The sequence below is a fragment of the Corvus brachyrhynchos genome, unplaced genomic scaffold (assembly GCF_000691975.1).
Source record: "Corvus brachyrhynchos isolate BGI_N302 unplaced genomic scaffold, ASM69197v1 scaffold48, whole genome shotgun sequence".
Lineage (NCBI taxonomy): Eukaryota > Metazoa > Chordata > Aves > Passeriformes > Corvidae > Corvus > Corvus brachyrhynchos.
In genome coordinates this window covers 3,874,947-3,897,106 of record NW_008240027.1, presented here as the reverse complement: position 1 = coordinate 3,897,106, position 22,160 = coordinate 3,874,947, and the positions used below count along the sequence as shown (strand labels likewise).

Below are 22,160 nucleotides of genomic sequence, written 5' to 3'. Positions count from 1 at the left end.
GGGGCTGGGGTGTGCCCCCGGCGCGGGGCGAGCCGGGAAGGGCCGGGCGCTGGCTGCACCACAGAGCTGGGAACGGTGCGGGAAGGCGACGCGGCTGCCCCTCCCTCCCCCGGAGCCGGCAGCCCTGGTGCCCGCCCAGGCACTCGCACCCTGCACCCGCCCTGCGATGGGCTCGAGTCCTCCATCGCCAGCGTCCGCGTGTGTCCGAGCGAGCATCGCCCCGAGTTCCTTCCTTCGCTGTCCTCCAGCGCTGGGCAGCTGCTCCTCCATCCGTCTGTCCGTCCGTCCCAGGGCTGTGAGTCGAGTAGATGTTCGCCTCCCCCCCACACCCTTCTTGCTGCTGACGATGCCATGGGAACCTGAGAAATGTTCGCGTGCCTCCTCCTCTTTTTGTCTGTGGTTTTGTGTGGGTTTTTTTAATAATAGTTATAATAATAATAACAATAATAATAATAATAGCAATAATAAAAATAATCGCCCCAGCCCACAACAATTTCAAGTATCCCCCAAATAAAAGACAGAATTATAAATAATTATAACTTTACAATTTAATAATTGACACATATACTATAGTATTTACAGTATCATAAATGCTTTTTTTTGTGTTACTTTTAGTAAGCAATCCCTGAGAACAGTTACTTTTACTTGTTTTTATTGAAGTATCTTCACAAATAGAGGAGTTTGCATGTCTCGGGCGGGCAGGAGAAGCGCTCTGCAAAGCCATCGCTTTTGGTGACGCATGAGGTTCTAGTGTCGCAGGTTTCTTTGCTCGCTTTTTTTTTTTTCCTTTTTTTTTTTTTTTTTGTTAAATTCCCCACATAATTGTAAAGATTTTTCACTTTGCAACCTTCGTATCCCTCCAGCGACCACGTCCTTCAGGAAAGAGGTATTAGATTTCCAGGTTAGCTTTTGGTATTGGCAAGGGAGGGCAGGGGGCTGAGTGAACCATCCTTTTTCCCCGTGGTTGCCTTTTGGTTTGTGCCCAAGGAATCTCTGGATCCTCTCAGTGTGTGAAATGGTTAAATCCAAGAAAGAGTAACACTAAAAGAAAAAAAAAAAAAAGAAAGAAAACAAACAAAAAAAAGAAACAGAAGACCAGAACAGAGCAGCCTCTGCCAATGGGGGGGAAGGTGATCTCCACTTTCCTTCCTTCTTCTCTCCCGAGTCCCCGTGCTGGGGCCAGCCCCTGCCAGTGAGCATGGCAGGAGCCGGGGCTCACCCAAACCGTTCCCGCACCAGCAGCATCAGTTTTTTCTTGCCTTTGTAGATTTGTTTAAGATTGTCAATGAACTGGGCAAACTGTATGTGCCCATCCTGCGCCAGGAGGAAGGTCTCCCTGGCCTTGCTGAGGAACTCGATGAACTCCCCATAGTGCCGTGGGCTGATGTGGGTGAGCCGGGAGTGGGTGGTGTTGATGTAGGCGCTTATCGTCGCATCCAGCAGCTGCCGCAGGGGGGCTTTGTCGGTGGACATCAGCTTCCCCGAGTTCCTGCGCCCAGGGATGCCGGCCAGCCCTGGTGCCGTCATGGTGCAGCGGCGAAGGATGTCCGAGAGCACCGTGGCACAGTGCACACTCTTCACCACCAGTGGGATGATGGCTGCCAGCTCGTTTTTGCCCAGAGAGTGGCTCAAGGCGCAGGCCCAGAGCACATCATTGATGGCCGGGTGCGTGTCCTGGTTGTAGGCCAGGTTGAGATGTGTCATGGCCAACGAGGCCAGTTTGAAGGCTCGGAGTGGGTAGCCCCGGTGTTCCATGTAGCGGGCGATGGTGAAGAGCTGGGTGTAGGTCATGCCGGTGGAGGCGGCGTCGATGACAATCTGGTAGGCAGTCTCGAAGGCGATGTGGTCCTTCTCGCAGAGGGTCAGGGCGGACAGGGCGCAGTTCTGGGGGTCCTTCATGGCACACTGCAGGGCCAGGGTGCGGGCACAGCTGGCCAGCTCTTCCCGCTGTGGGTAGTCCAGGCTCAGGCGCAGGATGGTGTTGTGGGACATCACTGTGGCTGCCATTGGTGGCTTCCGTAGGAGTGAACAGTGAGTACCAGCTCTGCAGGATGCTCACCAGGGCCCTCACTCCTGCAAGAAAACACAGGGGTCACAGCACAGCCCTGGAACCTGGCTCAGTTCACGGGGCTCCTCTGAGACCCGGAGACAGGGCAAAACCAGCCCACAGCACTGCTGAGCTGTTGCTTCTACCCCAAGAGGGACAGGGCAGAGGGGGACAGCCAGAGGCTAACCTGCACCACCATGCTGCAGGGCACAGAGAGCACCACTGGCCTGGCACAGGTACAGGGCACCCATCCCAGTCTCAAAACCAGCCACTGCTCCAGTCCCAACCCTGCCAGCTGGTGCTCTGAGGTGAATTCAGTTACCCAGGAAGAAATGAGACACCCAGTAGAACTCAGATGCTCAGGGCTAGGCATGAGCCAGGGATATCCATGCCCAATCCCGCTCCCACTGCATGCAGGCCAGATCCCCCCAGCGCACATGGAACTCACCCACTTCGGTAGCACACGTCACCAGCCACCTCACCATCTCCCGCCGCCGCCAGTTGAGGGTGGACAGGGTCATGCGCATCACCTGCAAGGCAAACTTGGGGTGACTGGCTGCCCTGCAGGGCTCTAGTGAGGCCACCCAACAGAGCAGTGCTCCCCAGAAATCCCTCTGGTTCAACTGGCTACCAACTCCCTGGCACTGCCCCACCTCCACCCAAACCACAGTGAGCACAGGTGCTTCCCAGGGCTGAGGTCCCCTGCTCAGGACCACACAGGGATCAATCTACCCCTTCCATGGGGGACACCCTGCTTGGTGGAAGACCATCACCAGCACCACTGCCACAGAGTGGGGGGCAGAAGGGCCACCAGCAACCCCCGCATCACCCCATACCTGGAGCCCCAGTTCCAGGGCCACATTGAGCAGTGTCGTGTCAGAGTTGCTGTCGGCTGGCGTGGCAATCTTGAATGCGTCCTGAGCCAGCTTGAAGATCAAGGAGGAGGAGTGGATGTTCTTCTGGATGGCCTCCAGCACCGTGCGTAGGCGCAGCATGTCCCCTGGGCACAGGCAAGAACAGTCAGATGGCTCAGGCATCCCCCCAACTTGCCCTGGAGCCCCATCTCTTGCCTGTCCTTCACCATGGCCAGCCCCTCTGGACACACACAAGGACACACAGCAATGTTGGATCAGGTCCTGCAGTCCAACAGTTGAAAATGGAGCACCCTCCCCAGGAAGTGATACACCCTACAGCATCCGGCCTCACTCAAGTTCATCCTCTCAGAGAGGACAAACAAACCTGAGTGATCCCAGACACGTCCTGTCTTTAGCAGACATCTCCAGGCACCTGGATGTTCCACCCTGGCCTCAAGTTTGACAGCCGTACAGAAGCCTCTTCCCAGAAAAGGAGGGGCTTGGGGAGATGCCTAATACTGAATGGCTGCAGAAACATCAGTCTTCATCCAAGAACATTAGGAAGAAGAGGAAAGGCTGTTTGCTGCACACGCTGCCTTGCCCAGCAAGTCCCTTCTGCAGGACTGGGCTGGGGTCACCCAGACTTGCTGCACCTTGGTCCTCGATGTCCCAGGTCAGGCACACAGCACTCACAACCAAGACAGGCTGAGCTATCCCCAAAGAAGGGGGTTCATGGCACAACACCCAGGCATATTAATATCATGATCCTGCATCTAAGTTGGGAAATCCTCCTATCAGTCCCTGTGGGACACAGTGTGGGGAGTGGGACCTTTGAGGTGTGTGCAGACCACAGGTGCCAACATGCCACATTAGGTTCCAGCTTTGTTTCTACTCCCAGTCACAGACTGAGCAGATGAACTTCATCCAAAGACAACCAAATCGTGCACAGCCGTGTGAAAAACCCAGTGCTGCACCTGGACACACGGAGACATCTCGGGTGACTCATAGCTAAAGATAACACCTGCCACCCACCGCAGCCGCTTGCACTGCCACCAAAATCCAAGCCTCCCTAAAATGGCTCGTGGGGGCGTGGACAAGAGAGGCTGCAGGATCACACTGGGACGTGCTGCAGCAGGGGAACACCTGAGGAAGGGGACGGTGGGAAAAACAGATGCAATCCAACAGCCCTACATCCCCGGCATAAAAATCTCATCCCATTAGGCACTGGAAGGGAGAAAAAGACCTAAAGGATAAGCCAAGTGCCAGCTCCTCATCAGGGCACTGCAAATCAGGGGCAGGACATCATCAGCCCTGGTAAAGCAGCCTAGAGGAAGAGAATGGAAGGAGAGGAGAGGAGAGGAGAGGCTGCCAAGGCAGCAAGGCTGGAGCTTTCTGACAGCTCATTTTCCTTCCCTCTCACCGGGAAAGAAAAACCTTCTCTGCCAGGCTGGCAGTACCAGGACATCAGAGGGTAGTGGCAACTGCTTGGCTCACTGACCCTCACGGGACACAAGACCCTTGCCATCCTGCTGGGGTTGGTTTCTGGTCAGGGGGATGTTTAATGAAAAGCCTGTGCTCGCCTTCATAATAATGCCTGGGCAGGAACCGAAGAGGCCCAAGAGACCAGTGAGGTGTTTCACAAGCCCCCTGCAGCTGGGACCAAAGTGTCCCACCCAGCACTGCTGATCCCATCTCCCACAAAAGCCACTTGTGGTTTGGTGCACAGGGAGGTCTTCTCCCTCCCACAGCCCACGCAGGATCATTACCACAGGGCTGGAAGAGACAAAGCAGAGGTGAAAGGATAAACAGCTTCAAACTAAACCATGGCATGACCCCACGACATGCCTGGCATGGACTGCTGACCTGGCAGCTGGCTGTGCTGCAGGGCAGGCATGGTCCTGCATCACCCAGGGCACTACCCAGGACCTGCAGCACCGTGGCTGCAAGGCCTGCCTGCACCGCATGGGAAATTCCCATCCTGCCCTGCTGGACCATGAGCCCTTTGGGACAAGAATTCCAGAAACTCCAGATTCTCAAGGCCAGCTCACCGTGCCCTGCCCACAGCAGGCTGTCAGCGGGGCACCCAGCCAGTCACCTCTGCCAGTGCTTGAGGGAGCAGAAGCAACAGCTCCCTCTTTTCTCCCGGAAAAACCCTTCAATGCTCTTGTGCAGCATCGTCCCATCAACCCTGCCCCAGAACTGCCCTGCCACCGACCTTTGGCTGCTGTGAGCATGGTGGAGGCCAGCTCGCACTGCTGTGACTCCAGGTGCCCCAGGGTGAACCAGCGTGGGTACCTGCTGGGGACCACTGAGACCAGGTGGTGAGGGTGAGTCACGTCGCCGGACGGTGCTGTGGTCTCCAGGACAGGCAACCTGAAGGGAAAGCAGGAGGAGGCAACATCAGACCCAGCCCAGCCCGAGCTTCACCCCGTCTCCCTGAGGTGCTGCCAAGGCGAGGCAGGGGCTGCCTGCAGGCAGCTGCCTGCAGCAATGCCTTTGAACACATCCTGTTGCTGTGCATGTGTGGGGCTCCCAAGGCTGCGTGCTCAACACATGGGCATGGGGATCAATCTCAGACTGACTTGAAAGGGGGAGAAAGATCCGTGGAGTGATTTATAAACTTGCAAGGAAAAGCACAGACCTCAGAGAAAACAAAAAGGAAGAAAAAAATAAAATCCCTCCTCCCCTCCTGCTCCTTTCATGTCAAAGCACCCAGCAGAACTCCTGACTGTATCATCTGGTTCTTCTTAAAACGCTTGGCTATGATCAGAAGCAGCAGCACATTTCCCCAGGGCCTCTGCAGCCAGGTTAGGTTGCCTGATTTTGTGGGCATATCTAAAAGCCTGGAAAACCTGGGGGAGAAGCAAGCCTAAAGAAAGGGAGCAGGAGTCTCAACATCACCAGCCTAAACTCCTGAGTTGGTGCTGTTGTTGCTAACTTGATGGCTAATTATGCAGGAGGGAAACTGCCCTGGACATGAAGAGCATCCAAGTGTCTCTGCTCTCCCTGCTTGCAGGCTTGAGGTAACCACAAGGCAGCAGAAGCCCAACCTTTCCAGCCCTGGACATAGATACCCCAACACAGGGAATCCTAGCTGGGAGCAGGGGATGGTTACTAACAGATGGCATCCCTAGGGCCCTTGGTCTTGTTTGATGGCCAGAGGTCTCAGGTCTGGCAGAACACGGTGTCTCCACAGACCACAGGGGCCCTTGGCTTCTTATTAGGGCTGAGCAGCTCTTCCCAGGATAGAGGGATTTCAAACTTTCCCCCAGTGTTGGGGAGAGATGACCCATGTCACTGCAGAAATGCTGCAAAAAAGGTGATGCTCTGGGCCAGGACTTTTAACAGTGGTAGAGGGAGAGAGCACTGGGATGCTCTGGAGTTGAACAGTCCTCCAAGCATTGACTTGTTGGGGAAACTCCAGCCTTTCCAGAACCCATCCCTGTCAAAACAGTGCAGTACATGAGCTGATGTCTGAAGTGCGTCATGCACAGGGGAGGGAGATGGGACAGCTCTCAGCATCAGCTGTGTTCCCAGTCCCAGAGACAGAGATGCATTTTAATGGAGAGCAGAGTGCAACTGTGTTCTCCACCTGGCTCTGCGACACCCTGGAGCCTGGGGCAAACCATCCGCCCATCTGTGCCAGGGTAACAGCCCGTCTTGCAGGCAGGGAGGGCTGCAGGGTGCCCGAGGCCTGGCAGACAGAAGGCAGATGACAGCTCTGTGTGTGCCTGGGACCCGCAGGCAGAGGATGCCTGTCACAGGGACAGGCAAGTGGTGGTCCAGCCTGGAGCGAGGGGGCCAGCAGACATTATTGGACCCATGCAAATCCATACAGATGGAGCTGATAAACTAGGAATCATCCAAATGGAAAGCAGGAACCTCTTTGCACTGCTGCTGTGCCCAGTGGCCCTACACACTGCACAAGTTCCCATGGATGGCAAGCTCCAAGCCTGTCTCCACTCTCATCCCTGCTCTAAAGTTGCAAAGCATCCCAGATTCCCACCAAGCATAGGAAAGAGACAAAAAGGGGGGCAGAGACAGAATTAAACATGCACCAACCTCATGGCCCGCAAAGCCAGCTTGTATGCCAGGTCAGCATCATGGGGCAGCAGGGCAGAGAACAGGTATTTGGCAAAGGTGTGCATGGGGACGCTCTCCCGGTGGATGACTTCTCCCAAGCCGCTGAAGGGACCACCTAGGTAGAAGCAGAGCCCATCAGCCATAATTAGCACAGCAGGATCTGTGGCTGGGGTTTGCACCACCCCAAAGCTCTGAGGATCTGCTGTTCAGCTCCCTGGCATGTTACTCAAGTTGGACCCAGGGCTGCTCTTTCCTTTTCTAAAAGAAAATAAGAAACTGAGCCCATGTGCTTAGCACCCTTCTCCATATTGCCTCTGAGTTGGTCTTTTTCTAGGGATGCCAGTAAAGGCTTGCTTTGCCAGGCGATGGGGCAGAGTAGCCATGCTAGAGTCTCTGCACCACGTCCAGAGAGGAAGAAGCACGATGGGCATAAATTTTGAAAAGGGCACCTCAGAGATGTTACCAACACTTGGCTAAGACACAAAAGTCAGCTAGATGAACCAGGTCCCCACCTTCCAGCAGCAAGATGCACTGCTTCCGCAGGGTCTGCACCAGCACCGGGTCCAGCTCCAGGTCCTGCAGCCGGGCAATGATCTGCTCCTCATTGCGGCACACCTTGTCCTGGGCATAGAGACCTTCAGGCATCACCCTCTGCTGACCCATCCCCATCAGGGCTACCTCTAAGGCCAGGGACAGGTAGGACTCGCCACTGTCTTGGCTGCTGGTCACAACGGGCACATGTTGATACACTGGGGGTTTGGAGTCCCCAGCATCTGAAAGGAGGGAGAGGAGATACAGTGGCGTTAGAAGAGTCTTCCCAGATAGCAGAATCATTGCAGAGAAAAACCTCTCACTTCAGAAGACCTACACTTCTCTTCCTGCCTGCTTTCAGTTACCCAGAAACAATGGATGAAAGTTCTCTGAGGGAGATACGGGCTTCACCCTCCCTTCCTGCTCTCACTAGGAGATGCAGGAGACCCAAGACATGTGCAACAGAGTGCACAGCTGACACCAGAGCCTTCCCCTGGACCAGCATGCCTCATCCCTGCTCTGCTCTGGCTGCAAACCCTGGGGCTGGGAAAACTCTATTTCTTTCTACTCACTGCCTTCCTTGCCTGCACTGCAGCTCTGCCCTGGCTGCTCCTGCCAGGGCAGAGAGGGGGGACTCAGAGCCCAGGTGTCCAGAGCCCCAGATCTGCACCCACCTCAGCCACAGCCATCAGGAAGAGATCCAGGAGGAGCACTTGGTACCTGAAATTTCAAGGCAATTTTCCTCTTCTAATCTACAAGCTTCAGTCAGGGTGAGAAAGAGGCAGCCGATGGGGTTCAGAGGGTGGCCTACCCAGCCCTCCAGGTTGGTGATGGTTGTTGCTCCTCGCTGCAGCAGCTCTGGATAAAATAGAACAGGACAATGGTAAAAGTAAGGAATTTAAAGACAAGTTCCGCACCCAGAGAGGCTTCTGAGACCAGAGGACTTTTCTTATCCCACAACTTGGGTCACAGGGACCTCCAGGGCCAACTCTGGCATGGTAGTTCACAAGGGCAAGGAGTAGCAAGGAGCAGCCACCCTGCACAGATAACTGAGGGAGCAGGCACACACACAAAAAAAGGTGTCCCTAAGGCCACATAAGATGCAGCAACTCATTCTCTGTTCCAAGAGGACATGAGGGTCAGCAGAGTCCCTCTATAGGTCCGTAATGCCAGACCTGCAGCTCATGGACTGATTTGCAGTGGTAACCTGAATGTTTTGGAAACACAAGCAGAAATCTCTCCTGAGATGACAAAGACTTCCAGTGATTCTTAAAAACTCCATCTTTTGGTGATCTCAAGCTGGCTGAGCTGGCAAGGACCAGAAGTCGCTGACCTTCAGCAGTGCTGCAGTAACTGACCCCGGCTCCCTGCCAATTGCAACTGCAAAAGGAGGAACACTGGGCTTGTCTCCTGGAACATCTATTCAGGAAATGCAAGGTGGAAGTAGCACACACAGCCAGTTACTGCTGCTCTGCAGTCAGGCAGCTCCTCTTTAATGCAGGCAGCACTTGCCTGGGCAACCCTTACAGGCAACCAGACACAGTGACAGTGGGAACAAGAACATCCCTACTCCAGCAGCCTGAAGACAGCATGTGGGCAGCTCTGTCCTTAGCATGGGGGTGTCAACCCAGCTTGGCTCAAGCAACTCAGTTTGTCTTCCTAGGACATGACCAATCCTCTGCAGGGCTGCCCACCCTCCACTTCTGCCACTCTGAATGGGGCAGCACAATTCTTGGAGGTGGAAAAGACTTTTCCAACCAACCGAGACACCCCGGCCAGACATCCCAAGACACTTCTCACGTAGCTCTACTCATACCTTTCTTCTGATGCTTATAAATTTCCAGCTGCCTTTGCTGCTGCAGTCGCAGGGTGTTGATTATGGCAACAGTTAGTCGGAGAGCTTCTCTAGGATAACCGTGGGAGCGCAGCGCATCCACCCGGGCACAGGCTGTTGGGACGTGTTCTGCAAGGCAAGGAACAGGGGCACGGCTGAGCCAGAGGAGCACAGGCATTTACAGGATGGTACTCACGGGGCCTCTTCTACTCATCTTCCCCACACCCCAGCTAAACTCTTGAATTCATCCATTTCTCCCTGCTCCTGGAAAGGATGCCTACCAGGAATACTAACGGGACTCCTGCCACATTCAACCCACAGCAGCCACGTCAATACCTAAATCCCCACCTCCGCAAAGATTCTCTAATGGAAGCCGTTCCAACACACCATTGCTGCAATACGACAGCTCCAGCACAGGCTGTTACAATCTTGACACTCATTTCTCCTAAAATCTGCATGGCTTATCCCAACTTCTCTCACTGCTCTGCCCCCAAACACTTCTTGCTGTCCTGTCCCACATCTCTCTCTGCTCTCATGGCACAGGTGATGATACACGGGGTGAGGCTGGGCATCCAGCACTGTGCTGGAGGCACTGGAAGACTTGGGGTGATGCTTTGAACTGATTCCTTAACACCTCCATGGAGCGAGCTCTGCAGACATCCTGTCTCTTCTGCAGTTCTCCTACCTGGTGTTTTATTATTAGGAACAGTTGCACGAAACCCCCTCCCAAGACTCACAGTTGCTTAGGAATTCATCTGCTCCTCCTGCTTATTGCTCACCTGAAATCACAAGCAACTGTGGAGAGGATTATGACTGAGTGAGAAATTAGCAGGAGCAGATGACATGACATGCTGCATAACAAGCAGCAAAAATCCCATTTTCTTTCAAAATGTCCTACCAAGGGGAGAAAAAAACCCAGGCAAACACAGAAGATCTGAAGGTATGGTAGAGGGATAATTTCTACTCCTGGAAGAACTCAGAAAGCTCTGAAAATGCAGACAACCACCTCCACAAATGGGGTATCCACATCCCAAAGGTCACCCACAAGGAATATATGAGGAAGAGATTTCAGAACAAACACATCTGTAAAAGAGCTTCTTGTTGCTCCCTCTTTTCATTTGCTAAATGGATGAAATATTCATCTTCTCGCTGAATTCATCACTGGAAGTTGCTGACAAATCACACTCCTCTCCCAGCACTGAGTCCCTGAAGAGGTGCCAAGAAAGCAAAAGCGCAAAATCCAAAAATCATGGCAAATACATCAGAAAAATAACATGCACCAACCAGGTGGGGAAAAGGGCCCACCAGAATCCAGATTAGGCTCAGGACGGGGGAGCTGTGGCCACCGTGTCCATTCTAGATGGAGTCCATGGATGTGCTAACCCAGCACTGCTGTCTGTGGCTGTGTGGGAAGGAGATTTGCTGCCTGCAGCTGCCCAGAACTCTTCCCAGAGCAGAAATATCCTCTCCTGCTCCAGCTAAGGTGTCCCAGCAGCCTTCATATGGGCCCTTCCTATCTCCTGGCATTAACAGCAACTTAGTGCCTGCTACTCCAGAAACTACATCTCTAGACAGCTTTAAATATTCTCTTTCCTGGTGGCAGACCCCAGCTTCTGGAGTGGATGACAGTGCAGTGGTGGGCTTTGACCTGTTCTGTGTTCATATATTCAACTCTTTAACTGTAGGGTAATCCCCCTTCCTGAAGGTGAGTGGGGACTTGTGTCTCCCATTCTGGGGTCTGAGGGCTGACAGCCACACCAGGATCCCCCCAAAGCCCTTCATGACACTCGTTCTCATCCCAGACAAGGAACTGTTGAGGGTCTGCAGATCTGCCCAGGGTCATGACTTTGCAGGAGAGAATTTGTGTGGCTTGAGGTACTTGGGCTAAAAGTCTTCAACACGGGAGGGCTCTGGGCTTGCCTGGCCCAGCATGCCTTAAGCTCACACGAGGCTTAACTGTATTGATGGCTAATTGCCTTTCAGGGAAGACTAACAAGAGGGTGAGAGCAGGAAAGAGAAAATCCAGAGGATACAGCTGTGCTTTGCAGTCAACTTTCAAAAGACTTTAAGTGCCCAGACCCCCAGTACTGGAAACAGTGAGAGCTTGCTCTGCGGACAGCTAAACACTGGCAGGATGAAAAGGGACATGATGAGCTTGGTCCAAGCTGCCCAAGAGAAGCCCAGACTGTAAATATGTGGAGATTGCTCTAAGGACTGTGGCTGGGGTTTGGGTGGGCATCAAATTCTTCTGCTCATCCCACTCCTCAGGCCAAGGGCCAGAGCAGCAATTTCAGTCTAGGATGCAGAAACTTGCAACGACCCAGAGTAGCCTCGGGTGACTCCTCTCCACGAGCAACCCTACTCACACAGGCCATGCGAGGGGCCGCTGGTTTGGATGCTCCCCCAGCCACAGTGGCTGTCCCTGGGAGTTGAAGAGGAGGCTCTCGCCCTCCCGCTGGTAGGAGGGGGACATGTAGAAGTCACTGCTGATAATGCGCTGCAGGTGGCTGTCCTGCCAGTGGAGGTCACAGCCCTCGATCGCCCGGGTGAACACCGTTCGTCTAGGCCTGGCCAGCGAGTCTGCAAAGAGAAAAACCATCAGTGCCCTGCTGGGGGCAGGGGCAGCCTGTTCCTCCTCCCAGATACGACCTCCCTGGGCAGAGCTCTGCTTTTACAATGAAAGCAAAACCTGGTCTCACCTCAGTCATTTCCGAGATGGACATGAGCTCTGGCTTTGGATCCCTGTACTTCCTACTCCATCTCTGAGGGAGACTAATGTCTCCTCAGACAGCATTGCTAAGTAACTTGCTAGAACAGCTGACTTGGTCAGAGAGGTGAGAAAAGAGGCAGGGACCACCCATCCATTTGCTTTGTGACCGCAATCCACTGTCACACACAAGGCTGATGCCTTGAAACCTGGCACTGCATTCCCTTCCCTGTGACACTGAGCACGCAGGCAGCTGCCCCAGGGTCAGGACTGGGCTCCCTCAGCATTACAGCCCTGCCAGCACCATGAGCTCTCCTCCTCTGCTCCAACACAGTCTCAGCTTCACTGAACTGCAGCTTCTTAGATCAGCAGCACATGAAGCCACAAAGGGAACCACATGAGTGTGTCTGATCTACCTCCAGGTGATGGGGGGAACCATCATCTTCTAGCAACCTTTGTGGGCTCCGTGAGAGGGCTGGAAGGGAGGAGACAGCATCATCTGAAACCCCACTGCTGCCTTGCACAGGATGTCTGCTCTCCTCTTCAGAGCTGCTCTGTAACTTCATGGACATTTCTGAAGCTACCAAATGCTGGATTAGCATTTCACCCCATCCAGATTGATCAAGACAAGTGGTTTGTCATGAGGAAAAAGCCTGTCCAGAGCAACCCCACTATCACTCCAGCCACATTGGATCATGAAGGCCAAACACAGCTGGCAGGCTGCAAAACAGGAAGCCCCAAAGGGGGTGCAACATTCCATGTTAGGTCCTGCAACCCGCAAGAGGGGCCGAGTTAAATGCATTCAAGGGTGGAAAACAAAAGGCACTGTTCAAAGCTGATCCAGGGAGGCTGGGTAAACATGCTCAGGAAACGATGGCAACAAGCAATTAGCCGGAATGCTGCAGGCACCCTGAGGTGGAGAGAAATTAAACAGGTGTTTGTATGTTGAGAACCAAGCCTGCTCACTTTACCAGGAAGGATTTCAAGAATCAGCTGTTCTTCAGTAATAAAAGAGGCTGGCAACAATCCGGAGCAGTATTTGCACATGCACAAACATGAACCCCGGGACACCTCCAGGACCCATGCTGCTTTCAGTCCCCTTCTTGGAGAAGCAGGAGCACAGGGAGAAGGGGACAACCCTGGCATGTGCCTTGGGAACTCCCTGCAAGTCTAAAAAAAGTGACCTGTTCAGCCCCAGCAACCTTCCCCAAATGCCAGAGCAAATCCTTGGGAGAGCTGGGAACACCACGGGGATAGTCCATGGTGCAGGACACAGAGCAGGGCCAGGTTTAAATTAAGCTGCTCCCTGAGGAAGAGCATAGGGAGGCCGGGCATGCAGTCCTGGCCATGGCTGGGGTGGCTGGAAGGACAGTCACGCTCCCAAACTGCTGCTGAGGGACTAATCCCACCCAGAAGAATGAAGTTTCCCCTGTTGTACGGCTGCTGTCCCCCTCTCCTCCACCCACTTTGGCCACGCATAATACACCAAAGAGCAATTCCAGTGCAGCAGACAGAGGCATGTGAAGAGCAATAACTTTCAATTAATGTCTACTTCAGGCAAAAGGAAGGAGAAAGAGTGCTTAAATTTAAAGGGATCAAATGCTTTGTCAGCGGTTGAAAAACTATTTTAGCACTAAGGAACAACCCCATAACTACATTGCTCTGTCTGTGCTCTGCACTTGAACTGCGTTAACATTCCTGGCTAATGACTTCCCTGTCACCTGAATCACAGCCTTTAAGTGAGGCTCAAGGGCTGGGAAAGGGGCTCTGCACCATCTCCAGCTCCTCACTCTCACATTACAGCCAGGACTTCTGAGCTCAGCTCTGCTCTGTTGCAAGCAGTACTGTTTCGCTGTATTACCCCATGCCCAAACCTGGACACACTGTAGGGGTCTAAACTCCCCCAAAGTCAAATTGCTTTAAAATGGTCTCTAATTTGATACTCAAAACACGGGCGACTTTGCTCTGTAGCAAAGAAGTGAACATTTATATAGAAAACAAGAGACTGGGAAGAGAAATATTTTGTATTCCTATGACTCCCAGAAACATCAACAGCAGCTGAAGCAAGTTCTCTTAGCTTTGGGTTGAGTTTTAACCTGGACCCAACCCCTGTGGCTGTCAGCTGGATTTCCACTCCCTGCCCAGACTCACCTTGGCTGTGACCGGAGCTCTGCGTAAGCGCATTAGTGATGTTGGGAAGCTCGTTACCATAATTGCCATCTTCCAGGGGACAGACGTCCATCTCACCCCACTTGCGCAGCTGCCGGAGCCAGCAGGATTTCTCTTCCAGCTTGCAGTGCGGGTTTAACACCACACACACCCACAGCGCCCCTAAACAAAGCCAAGAAATCACGGAGGTGCCACCGCCATACACACAGGGCAAAGCTCTCCAGCCACCGTGCTCGCCCTGAGAGCCTGCAAGGTTCCATCGAGGTTTGTAAACTCATTTCAGCACAATGCATGGACCCAGGAGGGGGATTTACACGGCTTTTAAATAAGACGGAAATTAACTCTATCCCAGCTGAAACCAGGACAAAGTAAAACTCCTCCGTAATGAAGCTAAATTATAATCTCATGAGATGGGGGACAGTGGGGAGGAGGGAAGGAGAGAGCGGCTGTGTATGAATTTGTGAGTGCTTCTGTCTGCCAGGACAAATCTAGTGTTTGAACTACACATCAAAGCATGCTTAAAAACACCCTGGCAAGCTGCAGTGTCTGTATCTCCAAAGACTAACCTGATTTTGATCCTACCCACGTTCCAAGTGCTTTAAAACCCGCTCTGAATGCTATTTCATCTGCCATTGTTCTTCAGGCCATTTGCATTCAACTATTTAAAAAGGAGATTTGGTGTATTTTCTTTCTTTTTTTTTTTCCTTTTTCAATCCCTAGTAGCCCCCAGCCTTCAGAGGAGGCAGCAGAGGAACCTGGAGCTTGGCTTGATGTCTTGCAGGCAAGAGCCCTCCCAGATGCGAGTCCTTCGGATCTCGCAAGCCAAGTTGCCCACCAGTAGGACACCCACACTGACACTCTCTGGGTCAACCATGGGACCTCACATGATGCTGATGATGCTGTCTGCTGTGTGAGAGGCAAAACCAGGACCAAGGACATCTGTGATCATTAAGATCCAGCTCATCCTTTCATAACACAGGGCTCACACTGCTGCTGCTACCTGAGCCTTGCAGACTATTCCGGGTCACTCACTGCTCTGACAAGGGCTACAGCAACCTAAGTAAGTGCAAACCCACGAATTCTTCTTTAGCTAATTCCATTTCTACCCAAATTTCCCTGCAAGGCTGCCAAGATGCAGCATGTCCCCTCCCTTGTGCCTCCCTGCGGGGTGAGATGGCTGTGGGCTGCCACAGCTGCAATGTGAGGTATCCCCAGGGATCCCTTTGGGCTGAGCAGTCCCTGCTGCTCCTCTCTCCGCCCATGTCAAATCCTGTCACACACGTGGGACAGCTCAGCCTCCTGCAGAAACACCCTCCCTGCCTCTCCTCCATGAGCTCAGCAGAGACCTGGAGCACCTTCCTTCTCCCTGCCCAGCCTGCTGCTCTCCCTCACCTCTCCATCACTCCCAGAGCCGAAGTTCCCATCCCAAAGTGACAGCCAGTGGCAGGACAACATCACCCAACATGCCTCCACTGCGCAACAAGGAGATTCCTCCACAAGCCCAAGCCACCTCCCTCGCTGGCTGTGTTTTGAGCAGCAGTTCCCCAGCTGCACAGCCCTGCCATTGAGCCAAACAGCCCCAAGCGAGGCTGCAGTTCCGACAGGAGCCAGAGCAGCCGGTCCCCTTGCCAGACAACACGAGGCAAAACCAGGCTGAGCAGCAATGTCCTGGCCCTGGTTCCACTCTGGTGTCTCTCCGCTCCTCTGCGTTAACGCTGAGCTTTGGTGGTGCTTTTTGGGGTGCATGTCCCCAGACCAATCCTTTGCCAGCTGGAACTTGTGGACATGTCTGGTTCAAAACATTATTAAGGCATGGTGGCTGTGCATGTCTGGCTCCTTGGAGCCGCCAGGCTTGGCAGGAGAGACGTCACCGCGTCACAGCGCAGATGGTGGCAGCAGCATCGCATCCAGGAATGGGCACGGGAAAAGCAATTGCAGGCATTGATCATCAGCAAATGTCCAAAGCAGCCCTTGCCCAGTTCAGCTCCAGCTCTGCTTCCAGGACATCCCACCAAAACCCCACTTCTTTCTGATGAACTGGGGGGGCGGGGCGTGTTAAGATTTTTGTGCTGCATCATCAGCAATTAATTAATGTGTAAAAGAGGTACCTCCTTAGGGGCCCATCCTTCCCAGGGTAGGTCCATGTCACTCACTCCCAGGCTCCTGCAGGCTCCACAGGGGACACACAGACATGGCATGTTTTTAAAAATCAGATCTCGGCTCCAGAAAATGAGTCTTCCTTAAGGAAGGGGATAAAACTTCCCACCTCCTTGGGTGGCCATGAGATAAAATCTGCACTCCACTCTGGGTGTCGGGCATTCCCTTCCCATCAGCACTCCTGCCTGTTGTCGTTGCTCTTCTTCACCCACTTTGGGGCTGCTTGTGTGAAAAGCAGCCTCAGGCAGTTTCAACTCAGCGCGTCTGAGGGTGCACAGAACTTGGCTGATAGGCAGTAACAAGGCTTGGTGCTCCAGCTTCACCGCCCCCAGGAATGGGATGCACCCACTGGATTTTTGGCTCCCATAGCTCCGCTAATACACGTTCCACGGAAGCCTCATGACTTTGCTGCCTATTTTTGGGAGCCCTCCGAGGCATCCTTTGCATGCCAAAACATTATACCCCTGGGCTCTCCTGCAGAAGGAACTATGTGCTGAGGAGATGGGAAGCAGGAGGGAAGTGAGATTTGCATCTCTCTCGGTCATGATAATTATCTGGGAGATATAATAGAGTAGTTTTCTGAGCCCTGTGGTCAAGTGACATCAGCTGACAGCACAAGTGACTCCTGTCCTGAGCCGAAATGCCACGCCAAGTCAGACTCCATGTCTCTTCACATGCTGCAGAAACCTTCATCTGAACTTTCTGATAGCAGGAGGTTAAGTGGGGAACAAAGCGGCAGATCACGATTAAGCTAAGCCTCTAAACAAAAATGCTTTTCAATGACGGGGCTGGGTGCAGGGACAGGGGGGTCAGAGCCTTCCCAGACCAGTGGTCCTGGCTGCCGGCCCCAGAGAAGACAGGCACTCCGATCCCGCGCCCAAGTTTCCAAACCATCAAAGAAATTCTCCCGTTTCCCACAGGGTCGCTCCCCAGCTTAATCTGCTGAAATTCCCCACTGTAAACAAGTGGCCGAGATAAATAAACCCGTCTCCAGGCAGATTAAGGTCAGGCTGCACTTCAGCTGGTTTTTCATCTATTTTTTGTAATTAGGCTTTAATCGTAAGTACTAATGCGCCAGGGCAAATACTCCCACGCTGCTGAGCTCTCCATCCAGCAGGTCCTTCCTCTGGCTCCCCAGCAGACGGGGCAATAGAGGTTCAGTTGGCAGCACATGCACAAGCGAATGATCCCATTTTTATTTTAATTTTTGGGGTTTTTTTATAACTCTGAAATCCTGCAAAATCCTTTACATTTTCCCCAGCATAAATCCACAATCTTCTTTAAGGCTGATCTTCTTCCAATCCCACACAAGTCTGTGATGCAGTCTTTGCTAAAATCGATGATTAATTATTAAACACGTGCCCAAAATAATTTCCAAAAGGCCCATTTTTTGCTTCTAAGTGGTGGAGGATTGTGGTCTGTGCCAGGGCTTCCCATGGCAGCTGGCAACAGGCCCCTCATCTCTCCCTTCAGCAGCAATGGTAATGCTGGCAGCTTTGGCAGTGGTTAAACGTGGTGCTTCCACTGCCCCACGTGCCCTGGCTACTGTTACCCACCCACAGGTAGTTTGGGACACCACTCTGCATTCCTGATGTCTGTTACCAGCGAACACCCCCAACTCAGAGCAGCTCTGGTCTCTCTGTGCCTCCACAACTCCTTCAGAGAGATGCTCTGCTCCTACAGTAAACACTGCCCAAGGCACACACTGCCCAACATAGAAGGCTTCTGTAAAATGGGGAATAATCCCTGCTTTGAGTGTAGTCCATGCCCATCTTGTCCTGGAGCTGCTTCTTGGAACATCATCATGTCCTCTACAGGAGCTTCTCTTCAGCATGGAGATGCTCAGACCCTCATGTGTGACATGCCTACGCCAGGTGAGCTGCTCTGACATGTGTTGGCTGGCACTACGTTTCCCCTGCTGTCATGTTGATCCAGCACTGGTAGGGCCCTGACATTCCCCAGCCACTTTGCCATCTGCCAACGGGGCCATGCTGCCACCTCCTCCCACTCTGCTGACCAAAACTGTGTGCACCAACCTGGTCCTTTTACAGTTAAGCCAGGACTGAAACCCAACGACTCTACCCTCGCCTGTGCAGGAAGGGAGGGAGGGCTCTCGGCTTGGATAGCAGCTTGGAAATCTGGCCAAATTATCTGTAATTCTGAGCAAATTGCTTCCTGCGTCCAGACCTACCCACACACCCATCCATTCATATATCACCAATGTGTTTGCTTTTTTCCATGTGGAAATTCTGGCTTGGTGGACTTGGCCACCTCTCCAGGATCCTTGCATATCCAATTGTCTAGCTGCAGCATCCCAAAATCCTGGAAATATCTTCTTGGCAAGCAAGCATAGATGAGCTCTCCAGAGCTGGTGTGGTTATTTCCATCCAGGAAATTTCATACAGAAGCAAGACATCCCACCCCTGCCCAGATCTTGTCTGCATAGCTTGGCCAGAGTCCCCAGGCTCATTTCTGTTTGCATTTGTTGGGCACTTGGTAGGTGGGTCTGCAGTCTCAGATGCTCCAAATCCCAGATCATCCTAATCCTTCTTCCTGCTCTACCATATCTCTTTGGTGCCAGACCATCAGCCCTTGCCCTTGCATAGTATCTCCTACCAGCAGGCTGCACAGGAGCTCAAACTTACTCATCAAACTATGGCTCAAGTCAAACTATTCACCCAAGATCCCATATGTCCAGGAAGAGCCCAGAACTGCAGGGTTAACTTCACCACACAACCAACCTCCCCAAGCCCACGTCATCTAAATGTTTTATTCTAATGATATTACAGGGTCAGCCAGCTGAGCTGGTGTCTAAGGTGCTTAGCTAGAATTACCCAGAACTGCATTTTGCTTACAGCCAGGCTCTGTGCTGCCCATCCTGCCCCCCTCACCCTGGAAACGTGCACCACAACAGGCAGAATCTGTGAGATGTGATGAGACTTGAGAACCTGCCTTTCCCTCTCTGGATCACAGTTCCTCCAGGAACAGCACTTCCACATCCAGGCTACAGCCAGCCCCTAGGGCTAACCAGCCCTATGTCCTCCCTTGCAAAGGCTTTGGGGCAGCTCACCAAGCACCAGCCTGCTGGAAGTATGGGACCAGCCACACACAGCACACCCGTCATCCTTGATCCCTGTGCAGGAGAGGGGCTGGTTTAAGGTGTTGAACTGTGTGGTTTGGGCCTGATCCAGGGCCTCTGTAATGATGTCCCCATTGGACCAGCAGCCCAGGTAACTCTGCTCCTCTCTGCAAGGCAGTGACCCTTACCCAGCTCATCCCAGAGCTGCCGGCACTTCTCTGTTATGCCCGTCCCCTGCTGCCTCCAGAGGGAGAGCCGAGGATCAGCCATGAACTGCTCTGTTATCAACGTCAGCATCCTGGCCCCGTTGGAGTCCCTCATGCGCAGCATCTCCCGGACCTGGGAAGGACAAAGAGAAAGTCTTCAGTGAGACAAACCATGGCTCCTCAGAGGTGTTTAAGACATTTTCATGTGGCTGGCAACCCACAGCTCCTTTAGCCTGAGGGTCCAAACTGTAAATACATACATATATGACACATATGTGTGTGTATGTATAATGTGTAGCCATAAATTATAACCCTCATGCAATGGCTGTGATGAGGTTAGTTGGAGCTCAGTTGAGTAGCAGATACAGCCAGGCTGTGAAGGGGACCGAGATTAAGAACATGTAAACAAGGCCCTTCTGCAAAGAAAGAGAAAAGCCCATAGGTTGGTGGGATTTGTGGGTTATGATCCCACCTTCCCATGGTCTTAGTAAGCTCTGCAGGATTGGCTTTTTCCCCACTGTGCTGAAGGGGAGATGGGGGAATGCCCTTCCTTGCACAGGGATCAATGGCACTCATGGGAGGAAGGGACCTGCCAGGGCAGCAGGTGAGACAATCCAGGCCTGACCCAGAGCCTGGATTACAACCGCCTGCTCCGCGACAGGGCGAGAAGGCACTGGAGCAGAGATTCCCAGCTGTGATGGGCACTCTGCCAGGGCAGCCGGCGACTGCCAGCTATGTGACACGCCGAGCAGAGATGGGAGAGAGCAGCCGGCTCCTCACCTTGGCAAACATGGAGTTGAGCTGCTTCCCCGAGCCGTAGTACCCTCCCTGAGATAGGAACAGCTTCACCTGCTCTCGGACTTGCTCCTCGTCCAAGTGCCAGCAGTTCTCGTCGTCGATGCTGGCCCCAGCAGTGGGGTCAGGAGCGCCTGAGAGGATGGGAGGGGAGGAGAAGAGAGACAACCATGTTCATGGCAGCAGGGTCAGCAGCCCCACTAGCAAGGAGTGGACCTACCTCAATTTTATAGGGACCCACCTTTATCATCTCAGTGACAGAAAACCAGCTTGATTCCTTGTGACCGATAGATAAAGCTTTGTAAAGGGAAGGCCTGGTAAAATCATGGCTCTGGCCTGTTACTTAGCCTGAGTAGAAATGGACTGTGGGAGAATGACTCAGCTAGAATAGAGGAAGTGAGGCATGCTGCATGAACCCCTCATGCCTGCACCGTGGTGTACGGTGGTTGGTTAAATTTGGTTTGTTGTGCCTTAAAACTATGTAAACTAACAACCAACTAACAGCATAAAAAGGCCAGGTTTTTTGTAAATAAAGTTCCTCCTTTGCACCTGCCTGGGGACTCCTCGCTGCTCCATAGCGTTACAATTCCTAGGCAGTGAGCCCCAGCTGGCAGCACTGTGCTGTCCTGTAACAGCGGTGGCAGCAGCCATAAGGAGGCACCCTGACCACAGGGCTAATGCTTGTACGGCCCCTCACCCTCTCCACCCCATGTGAAGTGAGGCTGAGGAAGACCAGGGACCTGCCTTCCTCCAAAGCCCCAGGAGTGTGGGCAGCACAGCTGCAGAGCCCGGAGCGCTCCATGGCTCCAGGGATTGCCCAGGGTGCTCCTGCTCCACATCACCGGTTTGTTAAAACATCAGTAAAGCTCCAATTCCTGCAAGCCCTTCCCCATGTTTGGAACAGCGTAACAAAGGTGACTACAGCATATGGGCTCCAGAGCCCTGGGTTAAACACCTGATCCTGCCCCTCGTTTGCTTTAGGACAGGAGACAAGTCCCTGGGCACCAATATACCTGCCTGGGAGAGACCCTCCACAGGAAAGAAAAAAGGATCAATAATCCTTCAAAGAGCAAACTGTGACCAGAGCAGGGCTTTTGGCAGGCACACATATGCATTCACAGGCTGCATTTCATCTTCCAGAGAACAAAAGAAAACCCGCAATTGATTTAAACAAGTTGGACCAAATTTCCCTTGCCTTGCCCCTTTCAATTCCCATTTTCCCCCCCAAGCACTACCCTACCTCCCCCAGTCATGGGTTCCAGGGCTCACAGGACAGGCAGCAGCACAACTCCAGCGAGCAGCCAAGAGCACAAAATGGAACCGAAACTTGGATTTTCAGCTGTCTGCTTTTGGGTCCTGCTCTACAAAAGCTCCTGAGGGAAAACCAGTGCCAAGGAGGGACTGCTGCAGCTGGAGGATGCTCCACTCCACTTTCGTCTGCTTCTCTCATCTCATCTCCCTCTCAAGAGGGGAAGAGGGTCAGCACAGGAAGAGCAAGGCGCTGCATGAGGAGCCATGGGATGGTGTAGCTGACACATTCCCAATTAAATCTTCATGATGTCTTTTCCACAACTGGGATCTGGTTGGGGAGCAGACATCACTTTCCTCCAGAGGCAGCCTGGGACGCTGTGCACACCCCAGCCTTGTGTGTTGCTGAACCAGGAGCTCAAATACAATTCATGAAAATCGTGCTCCAGG

General features: G+C 53.0%; 2 protein-coding genes across 2 annotated transcripts in view; both read right to left on the bottom strand.

The window, feature by feature from the left end:
* The window catches only part of HECTD3 (HECT domain E3 ubiquitin protein ligase 3), a 15,790-nt gene extending 14,725 nt beyond the window's left edge, over nucleotides 1–1,065 (bottom strand). The window contains 1 exon segment of the mRNA XM_008640864.2: nucleotides 6–1,065. Within this exon segment, the coding sequence (XP_008639086.1) occupies nucleotides 6–353 (348 nt within the window). The 5' untranslated portion in view covers nucleotides 354–1,065.
* The window catches only part of ZSWIM5 (zinc finger SWIM-type containing 5), a 29,100-nt gene continuing 7,726 nt past the window's right edge, over nucleotides 787–22,160 (bottom strand). Inside the window, 13 exon segments of the mRNA XM_017743517.1 lie at nucleotides 787–2,008; nucleotides 2,010–2,073; nucleotides 2,496–2,577; nucleotides 2,884–3,047; nucleotides 5,117–5,274; nucleotides 6,964–7,099; nucleotides 7,497–7,757; nucleotides 8,236–8,373; nucleotides 9,332–9,478; nucleotides 11,753–11,929; nucleotides 14,208–14,387; nucleotides 19,650–19,800; nucleotides 20,448–20,596. Of these exon segments, the coding sequence (XP_017599006.1) occupies nucleotides 1,216–2,008; nucleotides 2,010–2,073; nucleotides 2,496–2,577; nucleotides 2,884–3,047; nucleotides 5,117–5,274; nucleotides 6,964–7,099; nucleotides 7,497–7,757; nucleotides 8,236–8,373; nucleotides 9,332–9,478; nucleotides 11,753–11,929; nucleotides 14,208–14,387; nucleotides 19,650–19,800; nucleotides 20,448–20,596 (2,600 nt within the window). The 3' untranslated portion in view covers nucleotides 787–1,215.